Here is a 25658-nt window from a genome sequence, read left to right on the forward strand (position 1 = left end):
AGTAGCTATGCAGAGACATTGGCTCTGAGGGAGCTCATGGCCCAGGCACTGTAAGAGCCAGCCCACTTACAAATGGAAAAGGTTCTGGGACCCAGGCCAACTGGCAGGCTAGGGGGTTGTCAAGAACCTAGTGCTTCCCCTACAGATCCTCAGGGTGTCAGGGCCACTTCTCAAGCTAAGCAGAAACAGCCATGAACGCAGAGCTTCTCAGCACACCCAGATCAGAAAGCAGCCAACTTTGGAGCTTGTTTGAGAGCAGGTACTGGCACAACTTGTTTCAACTGTGCCCTGCTTTATCTCAAATACTTACAAAGACACACAAGAAGTTTCTACTGCATTGTGCTTGGGATGAAGAGTAAACAGCCTAAACTTCCAGTCTGACCAATCCCAATGGCTCTGCTTTTCTCCATTGCAATAATTTTTTATTTTTTTTTTTGAGACAGAGTTTCACTCTTTTTGCCCAGGCTGGAGTGCGATGGAGCAATCTTAGCTCACTGCAACCTCCGCCTCCCAGGTTCAAGTGATTCTCCCGCCTCGACCTCTCAACAATTTTTTTCTTTTCTTTTTTTTTTTTTTTTTTTGCTTCCCCAAATATGAGCACATAAGCAGCAGCTGTGAATGTTGACTGTCAACAAAAATCTCAAGCGCATGAAGTAGACAGAGAAAGATAGCACCACAACTACTCTACTCAAAACTTACACGCAGTACTTTATACTTTACAGAGCAAAAAGAAAACTACATGCACACACTCCCCACAGGTGTACATACCCCTCATCGAAATGAAATTTTTCCTTTCTGTAACCAAGCAACAACTTGATCTTCTAATTCCATATACCCTGCTTGTTTTCAAAATGACAAATTCTCTAAGAGTTGGATTTTCCATGTTACATTAGAAAGAAAAACTCTGAAATATACCTCCTATTCCTTATTCTGTCAAAACTTGCTTTGATAGAATGAACCAAATCCTTTGTTGTTCTTCCATCCCTTTAAATGAAAAACCTCAACACAACTTTATTGTCACTGATAGTTATATTAATTACTTAAAGCTATTGTCTTTCAAGGACACATTCTGCTGTTTGGCCAAAGACAGACATTTTACTTAGACAATAAAGACTGCCAACAAGGCCAGGCGCAGTGGCTCACGCCTGTAATCCCAGCACTTTGGGAGGCCGAGGCGGGCAGATCACTTGAGGTCAGGAGTTTGTGACCAGCCTGGCCAACATGATGAAACCCTGATTTTACTAAAAATTAAAAAATTAGCTGGGAGTGGTGGCACACACCTGTAAATCCCAGCTACTTCGGAGGCTGAGGCAAGAGAATCTCTTGAACCTGGGAGGTGGAGGTTGCAGTGAACCAAGATTGTGCCATTGCCATTGCACTCCAGCCTGGGGGACAAGAGTGAGACTTCATCTCAAAAAAAAAAAAAAAGACTGCCAACAAGTTTTTTTTTCTCCTTTTGAGCCTCAAGATAAATGCTTATGATCTTAGAAAGAAACAAATAAAACACTGTAATGGGAAAATCAGTTCAGAGGTAGGAAGGAAGCTCGGTTTGCAAAAACAAATGGAAGTGTCCACGAAGCATGACCTAGAAGTCCAATAGCAGGGGTACAGTTTTAAAGGGACTGCTATTTAGATCACAGCTATCCCTCAGAGTACCCCCATGCCAGGAAACTACGCAACTGCTTCTGCATATGGTAACTCACTTAATCTTGGTAACTACCCTGTGGGGCAGGTGTCATCCCCTAATCCTACTTAATCTTGGTAACTACCCTGTGGGGCAGGTGTCATCCCCTAATCCTACTTGCCTGTTTTCTCTTTTTCAAGGTGGAATAATTAGTATCCACACAAAGGGAGACTGGGAAGGTTGACAGGGGGCTCCTGGAGGAACAATGCCTAGGGCACATGGGAGCTCCATGGATGAGGTTATGACAACTCTAATATTCTGGAAAAGCTTACTGTAATAATAAACGCAAAAAGTCGACTTCTGAAAGCCAAAGAGCTGAGAAAGACAACTATGTGAGAATGGAGTGTGCACCTGTAGCTGCAGACTGCCTGGGGACTGGATGCCCTTTCTCCATCCGGTGGTCCATCCTTTATTCTCTCCATACCAGACCAAGATGCAGATCAATGTCTTATAAGACCCTCCTTCCTAAACCAAAAGCAGCCTTTTTATTTTCACTCACTAATCCATAGACGCCTTTCAAATGGCACAAATAACAGCGGCTGCATTTTGTTCCCTAAATCAATTTTCTCCCCAGCCATCAACTAGATGTTCCCACACAGAGAAAGAACAGCCCTTCCCTTCTAATTCAAAAATCCATACTGCCATTGCCCTTGCAAACTGCTAAACAAGCAGTATCGGCAAGTCACTTGTGTTCTGTAATATATTTACTGCAAATCCCAATGGCTTGCCTCCTAATGCAGTTTTCTATTGTGTCTGTGCATGTCAATACACTGGCCGGCCACCGTACTTATAAGGAGCTCCAACCCGCTGTTTGCTCAAGGCATCAAGAGGGCATCAAGAGGGCACCGAGAGGGAACAAAGGCTGTACTCCTGAGGAGCAACCTGAAGGCCACAGCCTTGGAGGGCCTGGCTCCACACACTGGGGTCCTCAATGGGGTTTTGTTTCTGGTCCTTTACACCCCCTTACCACCCAAGGCCCCTGAGGCCAACTGAAAATCTCCGTCAGGACAATTCCATACACACAAAGTTCAAAATCAGAGTCCTTCTGCAGAATTATATCTACTTTCCTACCTATCAATGCTCACAATATTTCCCCCAGCAAATACACTGGTTACATCTTAAAGGTAAAGTATAAGTCAAGTTTCATTAAGGGGTCAGAAGGAACGAAGAGAGGAGGGGACTTGGTAAGGGGAGTCCAGCTTTTCTGTGTTAAATAAAATCTTAAGTGACAGTTGAGAAAGAAAGCACCTAAAAACCATGTAACGGTGGATCATCTAATACAACCACACCAAAAGCACAAAGGGCAAGTCTAGGAGGAAAACCTTACAAAAACAGGTGAACTTGAGACCATCCCGGGCAACACAGTGAGACCTCATCTCTACTGAAATAAATAAATAAATAAATAAATAAATAAATAAATAAATAAATCAATAAATTTTTTAAAAAGTACATGGAAATCCCTGCTTCATGTTATCAGTCTAAACCGAGGTCAGTAGCTAAAGAAAGGCCTGATCCTCTAGAGCAAGCCCTTCCAAGTTCACCATATTACTAATTTATTTATTGATGTTTGGGGAAGGAGGAGCCTATGGAAGCTATATGACAGGTAGATATTACAAAATTTTAATTTATAGACTCCAGGTATAATACAGGTGGGTATAATATGGGTATGCTGTGTATTTCTTTTATTCTGTAATTTGAAATTTTTCATAATAAAATGTTTGGGAGAATGGAAGATACTACGTAAAGACTTTAAGTAAATAATCAATGGTTATACTCATTATTACTAAGAAATCTGGTGACAAGTCAAGTTTAATGCCTTGAAAGAAGTTTGTAATGCAATTCGTCTACACTCTATTGGCAGCTGCAGTTCCAGGGACAGTAATGCCTACACATGCTCAATTCACACCAAACCTAGACCCCAGCAACATGCTAGTTTTGTTTATCTCTCTTTTTTAGTCCAAACCCAAACATATTACTATAATAAAATTCCTCCCTAAGAAGTGTCAGCGGTTATTGACTGCAGATTACTCTTCCAAAAGAAAAACTGAGCAAAATTGGTTAAATTAGGTTATTAGAACTGAACAGATTTCATTTTTAATTTTAGCATAAGCACTCACACTAGTCTTCTTTCTTTTTTTTTTTTTTTTTTTTTGAGACGGAGTCTCGCACTGTCGCCAGGCTGGAGTGCAGTTGGCACAATCTCAGCTCACCACAACCTCCAACTCCCTGGTTCAAGTGATTTTCCTGCCTCAGCCTCCTAAGCACCCAGGATGACAGGTGCCCACCACCACGCCCAGCTAATTTTCATATTTTTAGTAGAGATGGAGTTTCACCATGTTGGCCAGGATGGTCTCGATCTCCTGACCTCGTGATCCGCCCACCTCGGCCTCCCAAAGTGCTGGGATTACAGGCGTGAGCCACCACGCCAGGCGGACCCACACTAGTTTTCTTGATTTGAGTTTTTAATCTGAATTCCATGGACTTGCTGAAGGATCCTGAGATGCACACAAACAGCCAAAATTGTTGGGCAAAGCTATCCTGGGTATTTGTGTGTAAAAATGTGTGCAAACTTTTCTTGCGAAGTAGCTTTCACCTGATTTCCAAATGTTCAAGGTCCAAAATGGGTACAAGTACCAGTACACATAAGGAGTACCCAAAACACAATATAATCAATGCCTACTCCATATAACTCATTGGGAAGGGCAGATGGAAGTCTCTAACTCAGCTTCAAGCAGACTGCAGCCTAGTCGGAGTAAGCAAAGAAGCACATGAAAAATCATTGTTAAAGGACACTGAGCAAAACAAGTGCTGTGACAGCCTGCCACTGGGCAGTCCCTGGCCGCCTTGAAGTAAACAGGTGGTGGTGTTTGAACTGGGACTTGAAGGAGACTGAGGAAGGCCATGTGAAGGTTGATACAAAGGCCTGGACTTTTTATAAAGAAAACAGGAAAACTCAAAACATACTTTCGGCAAGAAAAGACCTGTTTGGCAGGATAAAAGGAAATGCAGGAAGAGAAAGAGGCAGTGGCCAAGACGGGAAGGGAAAGTACTCAGGGGCAGACACAGCAGGCTGTGAGGCACAAAGAGGTCATCAGAGGGGAAAGTCAAAATTTAAAAGAACACACAGGCAGGACAGGATGGATGTAATCCCAAGACCCTGAAGACAATTCGCATCTGCTATCTTTAAGATGCTCCCTTTCCAGGGCTGGAGTTCCCAGCGTGCAGCCAGGTTTGACATGTGGACCAGCAGTCTCTGAGCAGTGGGGACATTGGGCAAGCCAATGGAATGTGCGCTGAGAATAGGAACACTTCATTTTACCACTGTTTAAAATGTCCATTTATTTTAAATGTATACAATACTGTAATACAACAATGTATGTGCATAACACAAATATGGCCAGGTGTGGTGGCTCACGCCTATAATCCCAACACTTTGGGAGGCTAAAGTGGGCAGATCACTTTGGAGGATCCTAGAAAGCCAGGAGTTCGAGACCAGCCTGGACAACATGGAGAAACCCGCCCCCCAGCTCCCACCAAAATATAACAATTAGCTGGGTGTGGTGGCGGGCTGCCTGTAGTCCCAGCTACTCGAGAGGCTGAGGCAGGAGAATAGCTTGAACCTGGGAGCAGAAGTTGTAGTGAGCGGAGATTGCACCACTGCACTCACAGCCTGGGAGACAGAACGAGACTCTTGTCCCCCCCCACCCGCCAAAAAAAAAAAAAGACCTTACAAATATAAAGGAAACTACTCAGGCTGGGCGTGGTGGCTCACGCCTGTAATCCCAGCACTTTGGGAGGCCGAGGCGGGCGGACCATGAGGTCAGGAGATCGAGACCATCTTGGCTAACATGGTGAAACCCCGTCTCCACTAAAAACACAAAAAAATTAGCCAGCCTGGTGACAGGCGCCTATAGTCATAGCTACTGGGGAGGCTGAGGCAGGAGAATGGTGTGAACCCAGGAGGCGGAGCTTGCAGTGAGCCGACATGGCGCCACTGCACTCCAGCCTGGGCGACAGAGCGAGACTCCATCTCAAAAAAAAAAGTAAGCAACTCAGGTAAATGCACTCAAGCTTTTTACCAAGAGGTTGTACATATACCTAGACTAGTATTGTAGACTAGTAACCAACTTAGATCAGTCATGGTGCTAATACCAAACCCAGTCTCATGGTACATGTATTTCAGCAGTTTGACAAACTGCAAGATTTGGACGTGCAAGTTCAAACACACCTACATTCTCAAAGACTGATTCCACTTCATCTAATGGAAAACAAATATCCATCAGTACACTGGGAATAGATTTCAGGGATGATGAGCAAGCTATATATACAACTCTATCCCTTCCAGTGTACAGTGGTGTACATCTAGCACACTTACTAGTTTTTTCTCTATTTGGAAGATGAAAAAGTTAATTCAGAGGACAGAATTTTCAGAATTTGTTTTTTCCTCCCAGCTTTTTCCTTATACCAAAAGTGACTTGTATCCTACCCTTTTTCTGCTAACGTATTTTGTGGTCAAAGAATGACTAAGTAGCAAATACTACTACAACAGAAACTAAAAAAAAAAAAAAAATAGCTGTTTTTTATACCTACAATGAGAGCAGCTTACAGGGGAGGGGATAAATAATTGTGTTCACCATTATGATTTTTATATTGCTTCAAAGAAGGTAAATAGAATAAAATTTATTGTGTATTCTGAGATAGGGTCTTGCTTATGTCATCCAGTCTAGACTACAGAGGTGTGATCACAGCTCACTATAACCTCCCCACTCCTGGGATCAAAAGATCCTCCTGCCTCACTCAGCATTAGTACCAGCTAGTACTACAGGTCTGTACCACCAGGCCCAATTAACCTTTTTTTTAATCTTTTTCTGTAGAGAGAGGGTCTCGCTATGTTGGCCAGGCTGGTCTCTAACTCCTGGGCTCAAGTGATCCTCTTGAGCTGGGATTATAGGCATGAGCCATCGTGCCTGGCCTGCAACTTAGTAAATACTAAAAACTTAGGGGCTGGGAGCAGTGGCTCACGCCTGTTAATTCCAGCATTTGGGAGGCTGAGGCAGGTGGCTCACTTGAGACCACGAGTTCAAGACCAGCCTGGTCAACATGGTAAAACTCCGTCTATACTTAAAAAAAAATACAAAAATTAGCTGGGTGTGGGGGCATGCGCCTGTAACCCCGGCTACTTGGAAGTCTGACACAGGGGAATCGCTTGAACCCACACACCTGTAATCCCGGCTACTCAGGGAGGTGGAGGTTGCAGTGAGCCGAGATCGAGTCACTGCACTCCAACCTGGACGACAGAGCAAGATCTCAAAGGGAAAAAAAAAAAAATTAGGGGCTGGGACTGGTGTCTAACACCTGTAATTCCAACACTTTGGGAGGCTGAGGAAGGTGGATCACTTGAGGCCAGGAGTTTGAAACTAGCCTGGACAACATGGCGAAACCCCATCTCTACCAAAAAATAATTTAAAAAAAAATTAACCAGGTATGGTAATGTACGCCTGTAATCCCAGCTACTCCAGAGGCTGAGGCAGGAGAATCACTTGAACCCAGGAGGCAGAGGCTGCAGTGAACCGAGATCGTGCCACTGTACTCCAGTCTGGGTGACAGAGTAAGACTCTGTCTCCATTTAAAAAAAAAAAAAAAGGAAAAAAAACTAAATGTTAAATAATGAAACGTGTAATTTTGCTAAATCACAGGTTATTCAATAAAATCATGTATCAACACTTCCTGGATTTTCATTAAAAAATATTATGGTGACTGGGTAGTCAACAAACAGTAATTCAAAAAATTTTTCTTCCATGTTTTTCTTTTTTTTTCCCTTGGGGACCCTGCTCAGGAAGAAATACAAGCAGCAATTCTGAAATCATTCCTTTGCAAACCATTTTAGAAATCATACTTGTGTTAAATCAAGTGAATGGCAATACATGAATATCTTAATTTATGTTAAAATTTCAGTGCAAATTTATTTCATTTTTCAGATCAAACCACACCTCAGGGGGGGGAAAAAAAATCAGAAAACCTCTCTCCCCCTGCCCACACCTGTGCACACTAGCTCCACTTAAAACACCACACCGATTTCACAGAGCAGTCCGCTGGTGAGGAGTACTTTGAAGGTACAAATGCCTAATTTTGTCAAATAAGCCCACCGACAAAAACAGCTGTCTGAAATTTACTTAAAAACCACTATACTAAAGACCCTGCAGTAAAGGTACTAGTTGTGAGAATTTCCATTTTTAAAAATCAGAGGCAACAATAAGCAACAGGGAGTAGGAAACTGAATCAATCAAAGCTTTGAGGAAAGCCAGTAAGTTTCTCAGTTTCCTCCCATTTAATCCACTTCTGGAGACCACAAAAGGTTTAATAATAAAACAGCAAAGACTCAGATCCATGGAAACTTAAAATGGTTCCATGAGCTAGTAACTGAATATATTTTTAGTTTAACTACCACTCAAGATGATTTATTTAAATATTTACTAAAGAAACAGATTTTCTTTCTGTTTCTTAATAAACACTATTTGGGAGAACATCTTAAGCCCTCTGGCAAAGGACGCTCCTCAATTTGCACGCACAAGGTGCTGGGTTCTGCGGCTGTATGCTGGGATGGCTCCCACCATGTGAGGGAACAGACAGACTTCTGTCTAATCTAACCCTCATTACACAGAGAGGGGAACTGAAGCCAGGGAACATGTTCACGACTTGCCCAGTCCCTAATGGAAATCCCCAGTTAAATGACTTCAATGAACTACAATGGAACCAAGTCGGAGCCTACAGTTCATGGCCACTCCCCACAAGACAGGTAACCAAAGGCAGAAAGATGGGGAGGCAAGGGAGGCGCTGTGGCCCTGCAATGGCCTGACTCTACCTCCTTTCCTCGTCCTACTCCCAACCCCCACTGTTGGATCCTGCTCTTATACAAAATTTGGATATTTTGTTCCTTGAAGATTTGGGGGGCATTCAGTTTGAATTTTCAAAATATTGATCATGATGACTATGTTTTCTGATGGTGCCCTCTTAAAATCCATGCCCAGGGCCTCCCTTGCCTTACTCCAGTGCCAAGTCCAGGACAAAAACCAGCCACTGCTGAAGGGTGGGGAAGGTGACTGTTTGAGAGGTGAGAGATCAGTCCTGTTGGCTGATAAGAAACAAAGGCTTATCTTGCACCTCGGAATCTAGGCTCTAAATGCACAGAGAGCTTTATCTCTTTTAACTTATGCTTGCAAAGAACAGGCCTGGCTAATGAAGTTAGGGACCACTCCAATCTTGATGACAGCTACCCTCTTTATATAACAAGGTTATTAACACCTGCTGGAGCTTAACTCTAAGTGTCTATACTCTAGTCATTTCCCTGTGTGAGATGTTGACTTAGGGGGAAAAGAAATCTCAAAGTGAGAAACTATTAGACAAAAACACACGTGGTTAAAAAAAAAAAAAAAAAACCACTAAGGTAAAATTTGCAAAGAGTAAAAGACTCACATCTAAGGAAATATCCCACAGTTGAGTCCCTAACAGTCCCATCTAAATACCTTTTTAAAAACCCACTAAAGAACAACGCATTATTCTAAGAGAAATTTTAAAGCACACATCAAAACTGTAAAAGCAGTTTCACTCCAAAATTTACATGGCCTGAGACGTTGCTTGCTGAAATATCACATGGAGCTCTTTCCCCTTCCCAAACCAGGATTGCAGAATATATCATCCTTTCTTCAAGAGCTAATCCTTTCATTTATTTCTAAATGCTTCACCATCAGACCGGCACAGTGGTTCACGCCTGTAATCTCAGCATTTTGCGAAGCCAAGGCGGGAGGATCACTTTGAGGTCAGGAGTTCGAAACCAGCCTAGCCAACATAGTGAAACCCGGTCTCTACTAAAAATACAAAAATTAGCCAGGTGTGATGGTGGACTCCTATAATCCCAACTACTCGTGAGGCTGAGGCAGGAGAATCGCTTGAACCTGGGAGGCGGAGGTTGCAGTGAGCCAAGATTGGGCCACCATACTCCAGCCTGGGCAACAGAGTAAGACTCTGTCTCAAAACAAAAACAAAAACAAACTTCACCATCCTGGAGAGCCCAATGCTCTCACTCTGCCCACTCTTCAGAACCCAGGCACACAGTGACTGAGCAAACTCCCTCCCCATCACTGCGCCTCCACCAGGATTCCTGACTTGTTTCTTCTTCAACGTACTTTAACCCGAGGACAGTACTGCTCAGTAGGATACAACTTTTTACCTACCCATGGCCTGTAACCCTCCTCTACCCGAAAAGACCAGTCAGCAGCACTACTGATTTTCCTAACTTTTAGAACATACATCCAGCCCTGACATGTCTTATAAATCATGAAGTTGATCAGCACAAAGACTGAGAACTGAAGAGGCAGGCACTAGGGAGACATGGTCCACCTCATCTTGCCGATGGCAGCATGAGGGGACAGGAAGAAGCACAGATAGGCCAGGTGTGGTGGCTTATGCCTATAATCCTAGCACTTTGGGAGGTCAAGGCGGGTGGATCACTTGAGGTCAGGAGTTCGAAACCAGCCTGGCCAACATGGTGAAACCCTCACTCTACTAAAAATAAAAAATAAAAAAAGTTAGCTGGGCGTGGTAGCGGGCACCTGTAATCCCAGCTACTTGGGAGGCTGAGGCACAAGAATCGCTTGAACCCAGGAAGCAAAAGTTGCAGTAAGCAGAGATCGCACCACTGCACTCCAGCCTGGAGGACAGAGCGAGACTCCATCTCAAAAATAAAAAAGGAAGAAGCAGCACAGACAACCCTGGAGGAGGCAACCCAACTCAAGTTTCAATAGATGCTTGGCCTTGAGCAAGTCCCAGACTTTGAACACATGCCCACAGCTGTGGGTGGAGCAAACCACCTACCCAATCTACGCCAGAGGATGCCTATGGAGGTCACAGAAGACAAATCACATTGAAAACTGTTCATTACTGTGCAAATTAAAGCCACCAATGACAATTTATAGCATGGCTTCATCAGCATGCTGAAGAGATACACGAGTGGGCTAAAATAAGGCTTATGTGTGCATTTACAGTACATCTTGTTCCCAAAAATATCAAATGAGGTAATATCAAGCCATATGACAGATAAAAACATTTAAAGATCACACCACCACACACACTAGGCATAGCTAAGCAAACCACCAGGCTCACATCAACTAGTTGTTTTTTAATGCACCCTAACACTCTGATGGTATCAGAACTGCCTCAATTTTTCAGGAGACACTGTCTACCTCTACTGTATAGCGATATCTAGAGTTTACCATCCACACAGATAAAGACAGGCAGGCAGGGATCTATAAAAGGCTCTAAGAAAAAAATATTCTTAGTGCTACCATAAAAGATTTAAGTATCTATTACCATTCCTGTTTCATTGCCTTTTCGGTAACCCGCCACAAATGGGAGCAGAGAAAGTTAAGGGGAAGGCTTATCAGGAAGTGTTGACACAACGTAAACACGGGCTGTGGGCACCACACCAGGGAAGGAAACCACAATTATACCATTCTTGATTTGGATGCACTTTCACTTTAAAACTTCCAGACGGGAAAGTCAGCAGTGAGATTTGACACTGAAATCTCTAGAACTCACTCCTTCGACAAACCCGTTGAAAGGTGGGAAGGGAGAGCGATCGTCACACTGGAGACAAATCTTAACAGCATTAAAGCTCTCTGTACAGAAAGTTTCCCCTTCGCTGCTTTTTTTTTTTTCCCCCAGTAACAAAGATGTTGTCAGAAATGACAATTTTTTGTGTCCCCTGATGATGCCTCGCTAGCATTTGGTTATAAGCCATAAAGCAGGAATAATTTCAGCCTGTCAGGAGTCTCGCTAATGCCCAGTTTCCCCCTAGAGAGAATTCCTGTCAAATCTAATGAGAGCTCCAAAGGCCCTCTCTACAATATAATGAGCACTTAGGCCATGCTGGTGATCAGGCAGCAAAAAGCATCAATTTGAGCCTGGCTACACCCTGGGGGCCAGACGTCACCAGTTTTAATAAGAATTATGATTACTAGCTGCACCAAATGCCTCCTCAGAACTTATTATTAATGTGTGACATTCAGAAGGATGTTTTTCAAATGTAAGGCCACTTTAAACTGAATTATAGCACTACTTTGCACACCACTCGAGTTAAGGGTCTGTCAGCATTTCCAATATCAACTAAATTTCAGGGGGCTCAATATCCTACTATGAGGAACATGGTGTCTCTCAGCTTTTCACGTTTTTCAAATTGCTAAGCCAATTATACACAGCATATTATTAATGCATACAGGCTCATGGACGGACAGCATATACCCACAAATGCCTCACGCTGTATAGAAACTCATTAGAAAACTATTCTCACACCATGGTGCTTCTGACCCACTTCACCCCTTCTCCCTACATGATAAAGAAGAGGTCATCCCGCCACATAACCTACAGGAACCCAGAAGAATTACACACCTCTTTTAGCTCCTCCAATAAACCCAGCACCAGCATATAGCATCACACCGAGGGGGTGTTTCCTTGTAAAAGAGTCAATGAGGTTATTAAATCCTTTGAGTTCACGGATTTAAGAAAAAGCTCAGTCTCCTCTTACTCTTCCATAATGTGTTATCCAAAAAAACGTGCCCTTCAGAGTAATTTAAAAAAAAAATTAAACAGCCTAGGCCAAGTTTATTTGCATAATTCACTTAAATGACGATAGACGTTAGCCATAGATCTTCTAGCCCATTTACTATCAACAAGTTACAAGTGCCTGAATAAGGCACTAGCCATTGAGAAACACACAAAAACAAAGGCACAAACCCAACATAAAGTAGGCTACCAACTTTGCAAATCATAGTAAAATCTGCCTTTTTAAAAGGCCCAATTACATTACTAATAAAAGGCCCTGAACATCACAATCTCTTTCCAAACACATATCTGAGAACAGATCTAACGTACACGATGATAACTTAACATTATGAAATCTATGATGAATTAAAAATCAAAGAGTTCAGAGTTACAAAAGCAGAATTCAACTCTGAAACACACTTGCTTAATGAAAGTCTTTGAATATAAGGAAGATCTGAGGGCTGAACTAATCAATTTCTCCACTGTGCCCCAGCCGGTCAGCCATGCTCTTTAATTTAATGAAACAAGGGTTTGAGATGAAATAGCACATATACATCAAGTAAGAATTGTATTGTTGCACTTTGAAATGTGTCCAACTGTGCAACTTCATCTGATGATAATTTTTTAAGAGGCAATCGATTTCTAAAAGACTTATTGTACCAGCGTCTTGATGAAAAAGTGAATGTCAGCATATCTCCAGAATACTTACACCCTGCCATTAATGCTTTCTTTGGCAGACAATGACTACTCAATCGAGGGTCCTTTGGGCTGAGCAATCATTTAGCTTTTCTTCTCTTATGAGGTCCTTAGTGCCTTGTTCCAGCTCAATACTCTTTTTATACACCATTATAGTAGCCATAAGTGTGAATTTTATGGGAACTTGCAAACTCATAGTCATTGCTAGAGCTTTCCAGTCACTAATCTTTTCATGCTTTTAAAACCACTAGGACTGAAGCAACTCCCAACATATGCTCTGGCCATAAAAAGATGCTTTTTTCACATCCAAACCTGCAACAACTGAGAAATTTTTCAAAAATTTGTTTGCTAATAAGCCACTAATCCTGACTGTTGCTTCGAGCAGACCCAAAGCATAAGGAATACTCCACAGATAGTCATATACCTTGTTTACTATGATTAAAGAAACTCCTGAATACCCTTCTTCCCCCTACAGGTCCACACGTCCTTGCAAAACAGCACAAAAACATTAACTATTCTAAACTTCAACAACTCTATAAGATACCCAGCCCTTTCAAGAGGATAAATCTATACAGGTGGAAAAGTAAACTCAAGTCTCAATTCCTATCTGCCAATAAACAGGCTAGTTTATATTTCCAAAACACCTCTCTTTCTCCTAGTCATTTAAACACTCGTAATTATCAGGAAGCAACTCTTGCTGCAGAATACTACCATCAATCCACAGGACAGGAAACCAAGGCAGAAAAATAGCATACAAACCCCCACTCCTAGAGCCCACTACTGAGAACAAAGCCAGTATTATAAAATCATACGAACTGATTTCTCATTTCAGCTTGAAGTTCAACTAAAGCTTACCTGTTTATGCATTTCAATGTTTAATCCGTATGACATTTCGTAATACTGTAAAGAGAAAAAAGAATCAAGCATTTCATTAACTCACGTTTTTTATACTCTGCTAACACGTTTGCTAACATCATACGAAAAGGGAAAAAGTCGACTCTTTGATACCTACCATCACATAGTGCCTCTGCATTTCTGTCTTTTCACTTGCCAGTTTCTCACATTCCAATTTAAGGCTATGAAAACAAAACAGGCAACTTAATGTAAACATTATGTCACTTGTTTTAACATCTGCCTCACATATTTGCACTTCAAGTAAAAACACAGACCAATTTGGAAAAGCCATAAACTATCTAGGTAAACACCCAAAAGCTTTGTCCTTGCATTTAATAGGGAAAAGGAATAATGTGAACAATACGAGGTGTCCATTCAGCTACCATTCTTCTTGGTGCCTATCTGGTTAGATGACAAGAATGCAAAAAATCTGTCAGAACCTCTAACTGATTCCTCCTCATGGTCATCTGCTCCCTACCTTCCTGCATCAGTTTCTCTGGACTCCACCAAAATCCGGCCCTTGCACAATCTTCACTCTTACGCATAGGCTGTGCCATCTTTGCCACACGCATAGGCTGTGCCATCTTTGCCAACTCAAACGGTCTCTAGGTTTGAAAATCCTATCTGTTAAGTTACTCCTACAATTGCTAGTCCCTTTCAAAACCTTTGGTTTTTAAATCCCTGCCAAAATATGTCAAGTAGCTACTGCAATAAAGTGGGTTGAAGTTCTCCCTGCTGGGTAAACACGGTGTGTGCAAGTATGCCTCAAGCTGCAGAGATATTATCTACAAGTAGACAAAAGGTCAATAATCAGAAAGCCCCTGACAAAGTAAGAAAATTCACACCCAAGCCACTTCACCTCATCTGTGTGCTTTTTCTCAAGCATGACAAAACCAAAAAATGTCAATACAGTTATTTCTGAGTTAGAATCAGGTAAAACTTCATAGGAGCAAGGGAAAGAAACTAACCTTTCTGGGAAGTTCACTATTGGCAGAGTATCTTACAAAAATGTGTAAGTCCTTTGGAGGCAAGCCTCATTACTCAGAGAAACTAAGGCTGAGATGGATATAAATGTGACTCCACTCTCCCATCCTACCCAAACCAACCTGAAATGACGCCAAAGCAGGTGAGCTTTCTTCTGCACACTATTATACCCACCTCCCTCACCATCGCCAATGATGGGCAATGTTAAAAGCATCTAGCCTTCTTTAATGAACTTTGCCTCAAAAACCCAATTTTCTAGTATGGCAAACAGCGATTTCAACATGGCTTTGCTTCCCTGAACCCACACTCCAGGACTGAGACATCGATTGAACCAATGTTTCAACTCAGTCTGTTGAAAAATAAATACATGAAGTGCAAATATTGACGATTCTCATGCAACTTCTAAAGACACGAAAAAGGACTCCCTGGAACAGCAGCAAACCAGCAAAAGGGAAACAATGGGAGGAGGAGGAGACAAGAGAAGAGGCGGCCCGGGAAGAACCAGGAAAGGGGGTAACTTGAATGACAGGTCTTAACTGAGACTCCACACGCCACCGCCTGGACGCAAGAACTAAGTACAGCCGCCGCCGCCACCCGGCTGGGCGACAAGGGGCACGGGGACGCGCGCGACCACTCGCCTGGAGCGGCCAGACACGCACCTGTGATACTGCGCCTGCAGGAACTGGAATTCCTCTTTAATCCGGTCCAGGGACTCCGGGATAGTGAACTTGAAGGGCTGGCCTGCAGCCTGGTGCGGCGTCTGGGGGCGACCAGCGAGGGGGACCGAGGGACGGGAATGCGGGCGGATGAATAAAGCAGTAAGTCAGAGAAGGAAAGAACGGGTGGGACATAAACAAAAAATAAAGTTAGAAGTGGCTGAAAATGAGGCCCCAAACTCGAGTTTGCCCTTCACTTGGGGGAGGGGGAAAGTGGACCCTCCCCGGGCCCCGGCTTCTAAAGAGGCTCGGAAGCTCTTCCCAGTCTCCAGGGCGGATCGCGTTAAGTGCGCCCGGGTCACCAGGCCAAAGGGAAAGGGGCTCCCCGGCGGCCAGGGAAGACCAGGCCAGATTGTCTGTGTCGCCGCCCCTTCCCCCACGGGGGCGATAATGACCCGGAGGGCCAGAAGAGAAAAACAACTCCTTTACGCTCCCCATTCCCAGAGTCGCCAGGGCCACCTCCAGACGCACCGGAACCGGGGCCGCATTGACATGTAAATAGGCGAGACAAGAAACAAAGGGGGGGCGCCCTGCCCCCCTTGGGGAAGGTTGGGGGGATATGGCTGCAGGAGAAAAACCCCAGCCTTCCCCAGCGCCCCTATCCGCTCAGTATAGACGTCAAGTAGGAAGGAGCCCAAAGGGAGGGAGACAATTCAGAGTTTCAGCCCACTCCCCACCCCAAGAGGAGAGGGCCCCAGACCTCCCCAGCCTTATGCCGCGGAGGGCGAGAGGGTCCGCCGGGCCGCAGAAGCCACCCGTCTCCCTACCGCCCGGGAGAAGCGCCTCCCCAACGCTCCTGCTCCTCCACCACCCAGCCGCGCCTCACCGGGTGCCGGCTCTGCGGGAACATCGCTCTGGCGGCGGCCGGGGCTCTGTTCCCCGGCAACTCAATTCTCCGGTCAATTTCCAACTTTAATCCCGCCGAGGAAAATTAAGCCGGGAAGCCAGGCAGAAGCGGGGAGCGCGCTGGCCACGCACGCAGGCGCGCTCGGCCGGGCGCACTGGCCACTCGGCGCCCCCAGCTGCTCCTGCTCCCGCTCCCGTCGGTGCGGGCTCCGGCCCTCAGGGCCACATTTGTGGGCGCCCCAGGCCCAGCTGCTTCGAGAACCTGCGCGGAGACGCCAGGCGCTCGGGGACTGTGCGCGGGGGCAGCGCTCCAACCCCCCGGCCTCAGCCGCCGGGGCGGGGAGGCGGGGGCGCGGTGACTCCGACCGCACTCCCCTCGGCGATCCGCGTGCGCGGCGCCAGTCCTGGGCAAACAAATCCAGACGGGCTGCTTTTCTTTGCTCTTCTCCTGGTCCGCCTCCTCTTCGGGTTTTCCCCGAGGCGGCGGCGGGCGAGATGCAGGTGGCGAGGCGGCCCCCGCTAACCCCACACAAACAAACCCGACGCTTTCGGGGCGACTCCCGCAAGACTCGGCTGCGCCTTCGGCCAGGTGCTCGCAGGCTCCCGGGACGCAAAGGGGAGCGAGGTTGAGGAAGCGGCGGAGGCTCCTGGCCGGGGAGCGTGGGATGACGAGGCGGGGAAAGTGCGGAGGGCGCGCCGGGAGGCGACTCGGCACGCCCCGTGCGACCAGCACTCGGTGTTCTCCGCCGTTGCACAAACCCTCCGGGACCGATGGGGCTACTCCACCGAGAGCAGTCCAGCAACTGCCCGCTGCTCCTCGAGCCCGAGGAGCATCAGGGCGCCGCGCCTCGCGCGCACTCGTCCTGCACGGCCGGCTCGGCCGCTCTGGACCCTTCTTCCGAGCCCCTTCTTCCTCGGTCTTCTTTCCTTCCTTTACCTTCTTCTGCTTCTCCGTAAAGGGCGCTCCAGCCCGCTGCAAACTTCTCTCACCACCCGAGGGACGACATCCACGAGATGGTGGGGAAAACAGCAGGAGTGCGCTCCGCCAATCGGCCACCCTCCCAGGCGGGCAAACTCTGCGGGCGAGTCCGGAGTAGTCACAGCGGTGGGGCTAGCGGGGGTTTTGGTCGCCGCGGGACGACGGAGGTCCGGGCTGGTGGCGCGGGTCCCGCCCGGCCGTGAGAGGGTGGGGTAGCGCAGTCGGCTGCCTCCGGGACGCGGGGCACAGAGTACCCGCCGCCGCTGCTGCTGCTGCTGCTGCTCCTGCAGCCGCCGCTCCCACCGCCGCCGCCGCCGCCCGCGCCTCTCGCGCCGGTTACATTAACACGCGGTTTCACACTCCGGAGCTAACCAGCGCCGGCCCCGCCCAGCCCCGCTCGGGCGGGGGGCGCGAGCTCGGAGCCGGCGGGGGACGTGGGCCCAGGAGGTGGGGGGGGGGGCAGGAGGCCCTCATCAGCCAATCGCGTGCGCTGCACCCAACGTGGGGCGCTGACGCGCGCCTCCCCGGAGCCTATGGCAGCACAGCGCCGGACGGGCCGTTCTCCCTCCCCCGTCCTCTCGCTTCCTTCTCCGCGGTCTCCTCGGTCTCCCCTCCCACCCCGGCCCCTCCTCCGGCAGCCGCGTCCTCCCGGGCTTGGTGAGGAACTGTTCTGGAGGAGCCGCGGGACGGCAAAACCATCCAATGGGAAGAGGCGATTCGCGGAGATTGGCACTGAAGATGGGAAGGTCGGTGGGAAGGAGAGCGGCGGGGCTGGGCTGTCAATCAAAGTAACGTGGGGCTGGCTAGAGAGCGCGCAGGAGCGCGCTAGCGGGAGGGACTGGCGAGCGTGCAGCCGAGGAAGCTGGGGGCTCGAGTTAGCAAAAATCCTGCCACTTGCTCACTTTTCCCTGTAATGAAAATCCTCAGATCTAAGTGAAAGTAACTCAAAGACTAGCTGTGTAGTTTCTTATTGGAGGCGGAGGGGGGGGTTTGGTAATTCGAGCAAATGTGTTTTTCAGTGCTGGACCCCCTTGTTTGATGCTACTCTGAAAGTGAGGCCACATTCAAAAATATATCTGACGTTTGTTTTTCCTTGAGCTGCCTTTTTACGGATGTACGAGAGGGAGTGGACTGTGCACTTAGTTGGAAATGCGTAAATGAGCAACGGCACGGTTGGCATAGGTACACCAGCCGCAGAGACGACTATGATGTCCTCCCACCCCACCCACCCCCTTTGCACCCAAAGTGGTAGGATTTGGTTTTTATTGCAGGATTTCAAGCCACTTTTCAAAAAGATCGTCCTGCCCCGTTTGGCGGGAAGGATTCCCAGGGTGCTGCCAGAACAAGGCACGCGTGTCCGCAGATGAGACGCTTTGCCCGGGGCGTGAAATCCCAGGTCTTCGTCTTAAAAGTCCAGACTTCGCTGTTAGGAGAGGAGGGGAGCGGCTGAGGTTTTTAGGAGCCTCTCAGCTACAAGACCACGAGTCTGTTTCCAATTCCTGGGAACAAAGAGAGACAATGTAATAAACCAGCACTGAGACTTGAAAAACCTGTCCCGCACACCCCACCCCCATAGTCTGGGTGGTACTCCTGAGCTGAGCTGTGTGAAGAGCTAAATGGGAAGAGTTAGGTAAATGACGTGGCTAAGGTTCTTATGAAGTAGAACTTGAGTTAAAAGGGATTTTGAGATTGTAATAATCAAGACACGCTGTATAATTAATGCTGAGAGTCTTCGGTTTTTGTGTATGTCTCTAAATACACCCACAGCAGAAAACCGTCAGTATTGCTGCATTTATACTTTTGTTTAAAGAACAGTCCAATGGAGCTACTTCCACATGAGCAGTGAGTGAATAATGCTGGTTTAGCCAAACGGTGGTAACTTTTTCTATAAGGGCACATCTTGGACAAGTATTTATCTTATGTTGGAAACTAGTTAAGTTTTTGGCATTAATAACCCCCACGTTCCCATTATTTTGCTTTCAAGAGACTTATGGGAAGGAGCTTATTTAAAGAGACATACATTTTATTTAAAGATGTGCTTTTACAGAGATCTTTTTCTTGAAATAGTTTTAGAAGTTGTTTTAGATAATACATTTCACTGTTGGAGTTGTTTTAAAATATGTATGATATTGATTTGTCTATAATTGCATCACTCCCAAATATCAATTATAAATGAAAAATAAAAAAGCTATTTTAGCCTGTCTGTACGAAGCCATAGTAAATTCTTAAACAAGTTGGGCATTGTAGCTTTGTGGTGTTCTCATTAAGTATAGTTGGGAAGGCGGCTGTATTATTCATTTTGCTAACATGGAGAACAAAAAAGAAGAAAGCACTGCCTCACTTTCTTTGGTTAAATTTGGTGATGATGAGAGTTTTGCTCGACATACAGGACTTTTTGGAATCATAGGACCCCAGGCCTTTAGCAACCTGTTTTCCTTGAAATCATCTAATGTACGAGCCACATATTCCAGTCTGCGGCCAGTTCATCCCTTATCAGCTCCAGGACTGGATAGAAAGTGCTTGGATGCCACAAGTATGCTTGTATACATGCTGTGACAACTGGAGCAACTGATACTCCTCCACAGCTTACCCAGGCTTTACGTGGTGCCTGTATCTTGAATAACTGGCACACTCTCATTAAGTTTAAACAGAGCCACTAAAATATGCTTTGAGACGGGGCAAAAGTGTTGCTACTTCTCCTTTCCCCACCCCGCTGCCCTCAAAATCAGTTCTAAGGCATCTTTAAATGTTCTCTAATGTATCTACTCACAGACAATGTGTCTGCTCACCATATTTCCCAGTTTGCCATGAGTAAACACTGGAAATTCTCTTTTAACTAGTCTTTCCTTGCCAATAGAGTTTGAAAACACCAGACCTTCTGATTTCCTTATAATGTAGTATCTAGTATCTACAGATCATTATGAATTTAAAATTGGAAGGCCTTTAATTGTGCACATAAAAATGGTTGGTTTTGGTTTTTGAAGCCTTTTCTTCCCATTTAGAGCATCGTCTGTCAGAGTGGGAGAAGGCTCTGCCCTTTTCAAGGTCATATTTTCTCCATGATTGTCATGCTGTAATAATTATACTACAAAACTCTCATCAAACTGCATTACAAATGATGGTGTTTAAACAGTCAAGTAGCTTTAATCTTATGTTTTAAATAAATAATATATGTGCAGATTGCCTACAGCCTGTTTAAAAGAAAATAGTCCTCCTTATGAAATCTATAATTTTGGTCTTCCATTTAAAGCCTGTTAACTGTAATCTTGTTTACCTTTAACATTCGTATGTCAATGATGTTTTTATGTGAAATGTATGATGCTTCCACTGGAAATTTTCTCTGAAAAACACGGTACCCTTTTTATGCTCTGCAGAGAAACAGAAAGATTGTCAGCTTGTTCATTTTCTTTTGATGTATATGTGGGTATATTCCCATTCATTTGTTGCTTATTATCAAATTTTCAACTCAGCAATAGCCTAAGTAATTGCAAAAGCTAGATGTTATCTAGTACAGATACTACACAAAATAGGAAAAGTTATGGATGCTGATTGTAGCAACTAGACATCTTTTAAATCTATTACTTTTTTATTTGAAATCATAATTGTAATTTTTTTTTTTTTTTTTTTTTTGGAGACTGAGTCTCCCTCTGTCCCCCAGGCTGAAGTGCAATGGTGCCATCTCAGCTCACTGCAACCTCTGCCTCTTGGGTTCAAGATTCTCTTGCCTCGGCCTCCCCAGTAGCTGGGACTACAGGCATGTGCCACAACACCCGGCTAATTTTTGTATTTTTAGTACAGACGGGGTTTTGCCATGTTGGCCAGGCTGGTCTCGAACTCCTGACCTCGTGATCTGCCCGCCTCAGCCTCCCAAAGTGCTGGGATTACAGGTGTGAGCCACCACACCTGGCTAATAATTATAGTTTTTAAAAGACCACTTTTGTTGTGTTCTCTTCATTTTAGCTGAGAATTATTGCTAATTTTCTCATTTCTTTTTTTTTTTTTTTTTTTTTTTCTTATTTTGAGTCAGAGTCTCTCTCTGTCACCCAGGCTGGAGTGCAGTGGTTGTGATCTCAGCTCATTGCAACCTCCACCTCCCAGGTTCAAGCGATTCATGTGCCTCAGTCTTCTGAGCAGCTGGGATAACAGGCATGCACCACCATGCCTGGCTAATTTTTGTATTTTTAGTGGAGACAGGGTTTCACCATGTTGGCCAGTCTGGTCTCGAACTTCTAACATCAGGTGATCCGACTGCCTTGGCCTCCCAAAGTGCCAGGATTACAGGCGTGAGCCACCCTGCCCCACGTTTTCTTTTTCTTTTTTTTTTAATTGAGAGTTTTCTTAAACCTAAGAATGTAAGGTCCAGAAGAATTGTTCCCAGCATTGCTTTGTAATCTTTTTCTCCCCCACCCCTTTACCAAAGAAAAGGACAAGATGGACGTGGAGGTGGAGGGAAGAAGGCAGAGAAGGAAAAAAAAATCAGTAGCAGATCCATGCAGCAGTAAAACCTCAAATAAAATCACTTCCAAAGAATCTCTTGCGGTTTCACACAATATGGTAAAATTAGAGATTGCAGGAAACCAACTAAATTAAACTGGGAGCATTTGAAGAGAAATGAGCAGACTTTATGAAAATGACACATTGACTGACCAGTATGCTTTTTTATCAACAATTTCTTTGTTAAGACGAAGATCAAAGGAACCTGCGTATGTTTTCATTTTGTTCTAACTAGAAAATTACATCCAGATGTTTAATAGGCATTTGGTTGGTTTTTCAGCATTGATTAGATATGTTGGTTCTGTTTGCTTACAAGTGCAGCCGGATCATTAGCTAATGCAAAGAAATGTTTGCTGTGAGTTGCTAATTAGGGCTTTTGGAAACCCTCCATGCTCAAGAACAATTTGTACAGTGGCCAGAAGAACTTGTGGGACTTGGGGAAGTTGTTCTCCCTTCTCTGTCAGAGTGGGGAGAAGCAGACAGTCCTATTCCCTAATCTCCCTTTGCCTAGGGGGATTGCGATGAGATCCCCAAGGATTGGAGTGCAAATAAATTAGGAAGAGACCACACAGGCACTCCCAAACACGGAGAGAAAAATGTGCTCTTTCTGGAACCACCACTGTGCGGTCTTTTGAGGTGGGGGGAGCGAACATCTAAAACGCTGGATATTAACATGTGGAAGATGCTTGGTGCTAATGTTATCAAATACACAGCATTTTTAAGTATACTTTAGAGACAGATGGGAAAGCCCTTTATGATAAACGAGTGTACTTGAATTCATTACTGTAGTACTTATAATTAAAAATGTCTCCTTTGCAATTTCAGTACTTTCACAGGATACAAGAGACCAAGCTTTGGAACTAGAAGGCTGGGGAGAGCGAAAGGAGTGAGGGAGAGGAATTTTGGAAGCCAGGGTGAGCCTGGGAGGAAATGCAGTGTTTACTTTCACAGCCCACCCATTCGTTTACCTTGTTAAAGCCCCAGAACTTGTACAAGATTAGCTATTCACTCAGTATTCAAACAAACTGTTTGGGAATTTGAGGAACCAGGCGGATAAACTTCTTAGCCCACCAATCACGTTTTTAAAAATGCTTGACTGTGTCTGAGGCCTGCAGAAGAACACCACCTCAGCTGTGGCCGAACTTTTGTTTATTTAAGTCTATATTTCGAGAAAGATGTCAGTCTAAAATAGCATGTGTTTATAAGCAATCATAGGAGTGCAGATATAAATCCCATTGTACCACGTTCTTCTGCCTATTAATGCCCCTTCTACTCCTAAGTCTGTTTATATCTCCCCTCCGCCGCCCCCCGGCAACGGAGTCTTGCTCTCAGGAGTCTTGCTCAACGGAGCCTTGTCACCCAGGCTGGAGTGTAGTGGTGTGATCTCGGCTCACTGCAACCTCCGCCTCCCAAGTTCAAGCAATTCTTCTGCCTCAGCCTCCCGAGTAGCTGGGATTACAGGCACCCACCACCACACCCGGCTAATTTTTGTATTTTTTGTAGAGACGAGGTTTCACCGTGTTGGCCAGGCTGATCTCGAACTCCTGACCTCGTGATCTGCCTGCCTTGGCCTCCCAAAGTGCTGGGATTACAGGCGTGAGCCACCACACCCGACCAAGTCTGTTTACAAGTAATGCACATGTACAGCACACTCCTATGTGTTAATGTTACCTGATTAATTTGGGATTTTCACACTAATAGATATATTCATGATTAGTTTCTTTGAAGTAGTTCAAGCAGAGAGCCTTTCTGCCAGAGCTTTCCCTGTCTACCAGCGAGATGCCCCAGAAAAGCAAGAACAGTATTTTGGGGCTTGATGAAACACTGCCTGGAGTTCAGACCATAATAAAAGATCTCAATGAAGTTTGCCCTCCCCCTCTTTTCTTTTCTTTTTTTTTTTTTTTTTTTTGTGACGGAGTCTAGCTCTATTGCCCAGGCTGGAGTGCAGTGGTGCAGTGGCGCCATCTCGGCTCACTGCAACCTCAGCCTCCTGGATTCACACCATTCTCCTGCCTCAGCCTCCCAAGTTGCTGGGATTACAGGTGCCCGCCACCACGACCGGCTAATTTTATGTATTTTTAGTAGAGATGGGGTTTCACCATGTTAGCCAGGATGGTCTCGATCTCCTGAGCTCGTGATCCGCCCACCTCAGCCTCAGCCTCCCAAAGTGTTGAGATTATAGGCATGAGCCACTGCACCCAACCTCCTTTTTATTAACCTGTTCTAAAGTCTGAGAAAAGTTGGGATCATACACTTTTATAAATTCATTCAGTTTAGCATTTAGCTTGACTGAAGCTGAAGAGCATTTGGTAGACAAAAGAAAAAAGTAAAGGAAGCACCTTTGATGCTCCTTCCTACATATTCACATAACAAGAGCGGACCTGGGCCCCTTAACATTCTCTGCTGAGCCGCCTTTGCTGCAGGCCCAGGACTTGCTGGGAAATCAACTTTAAACCGAGACATCTTTCCTTTCCTTTAAACGCTTTCACTTTGGCAGTATCATTTAAATAACTTTTCTTCCTGAAGCTAGCCATATCATTGAAGGGTTAAAACTTGAGTTCAACTAATTGATGATCTCTAGATGTTCTTCACAGCTGAGGGCAGGTGAACTCTGGGGATGGGAGGGGACTAGAGTGCAAGATATTCCAGATACCTTCACGTTTCCAGAATGGAAAGTTTAAGTCTAGATGAGCAAGTTAAATGGAATAAATACAGAATGCTGGGACATTCTACAAGACAGCTAGCCTGAGCTATTTAAAAAGTTAATGTCAAGAGAGACAGAGAGGAGAGAAGTGGGGAAGGACTATTCCTTAAAAACAAAGATATATAATGAAAATGCAATGTGTAAATCTTTATTGGCTCCTGGATTTAAAAAAAAAAAAAAATGCAAGATGTCTTGGGCAACTTTAATTTGGACTGGATATTATAGTATAGAATTAGGGTTGTCTTTTTTTGATGTTAGAGTATTGTGGTTATTTTGGAGGATGTTATTCTGAGAAGATAAATGGTGAAACATGCAACTTCAAATAACACCTACAACTGCAAATAAGAAGTGTATGTAGAGAGAGAAAAAGAAAGCGAATTTGGCAATGTGTTAACCATTACAGAATTTCAGGATAATGTCTATAGCTGTTCATTTTACTATTCTTTCAGTATTTCTATGTTTGAAAATTTTTCATGATGAAAAGTCTGGGAAAACAATTCTAGGTTCATTGTCTACATCTCTTTTTTTTTTCATGTATTATAATGGAATTCACTTCATAGTTAAAAGATTTACTTGTAATGTTTCTAGTTTAAAAAAAAAAAAAAAAGTATGAGGCAAGCCGCGGTACTCACGCCTGTAATCCCAGTACTTTGGGAGGCTGATGCTGGTGGATCACGAAGTCAGTTCAAGACCAGCCTGGCCAACATAGTGAAACCCTGTCACTACTAAAAATACAAAGAATTAGCCGGGTGTGGTGGCGGGTGCCTGTAATCCCAGCTACTCGGGAGGCTGAGGCAGGAGAATTGCTTGAACCCGGGAGGCAGAGGTTGCAGTGAACCAAGATTGTGCTACTGCACTCCAGCTTGGGTGACAGAGCGAGACTCCGTCTCAGGGAAAAAAAAAAAAAAAAAAAATATATATATATATATATATATATATATATATATATATATATATATATGAGAAAATGATTTTTTTCCCCGATCATGGGAGAACTGTCATACTAATAACCAAAGTATTACCAGTGTTTTTGCTCTGGATCTTTTAGTAGTTTTATTATTTATG

At 44.9% G+C, this 25658-nt stretch overlaps 1 protein-coding gene and 1 long non-coding RNA gene across 18 annotated transcripts in view; one reads left to right on the forward strand and one right to left on the reverse strand.

Annotated features, from left to right (window-relative positions):
• The window catches only part of TLE1 (transducin like enhancer of split 1), a 106851-nt gene extending 89125 nt beyond the window's left edge, over positions 1 to 17726 (reverse strand). For 8 of the 17 annotated variants that reach the window (XM_025359207.1, XM_025359208.1, XM_025359200.1 and 5 more), the window contains exons 1-4: positions 16397 to 16633; positions 15514 to 15614; positions 13989 to 14052; positions 13832 to 13876 (exon numbers count right to left, since the gene is read on the reverse strand). In XM_025359207.1, the coding sequence (XP_025214992.1) occupies positions 13832 to 13876; positions 13989 to 14052; positions 15514 to 15614; positions 16397 to 16420 (234 nt within the window). In that variant the 5' untranslated portion in view covers positions 16421 to 16633. Of the gene's footprint in view, positions 1 to 13831; positions 13877 to 13988; positions 14053 to 15513; positions 15615 to 16396 lie in introns of all 17 variants that reach the window. The other 9 variants (XM_025359210.1, XM_025359209.1, XM_025359205.1 and 6 more) reach the window with 3 other exon arrangements.
• Positions 17727 to 17896: 170 nt separating this feature from the next.
• Positions 17897 to 25658, forward strand: part of LOC112608637 — a 78321-nt gene continuing 70559 nt past the window's right edge. Inside the window, exon 1 of the long non-coding RNA XR_003116021.1 lies at positions 17897 to 18141. This is a non-coding gene — a long non-coding RNA (uncharacterized LOC112608637). The remainder of the gene's footprint in view (positions 18142 to 25658) is intronic.

The sequence above is a fragment of the Theropithecus gelada genome, chromosome 15 (assembly GCF_003255815.1).
Source record: "Theropithecus gelada isolate Dixy chromosome 15, Tgel_1.0, whole genome shotgun sequence".
In the NCBI taxonomy this organism is placed as follows: Eukaryota; Metazoa; Chordata; class Mammalia; order Primates; family Cercopithecidae; genus Theropithecus; species Theropithecus gelada.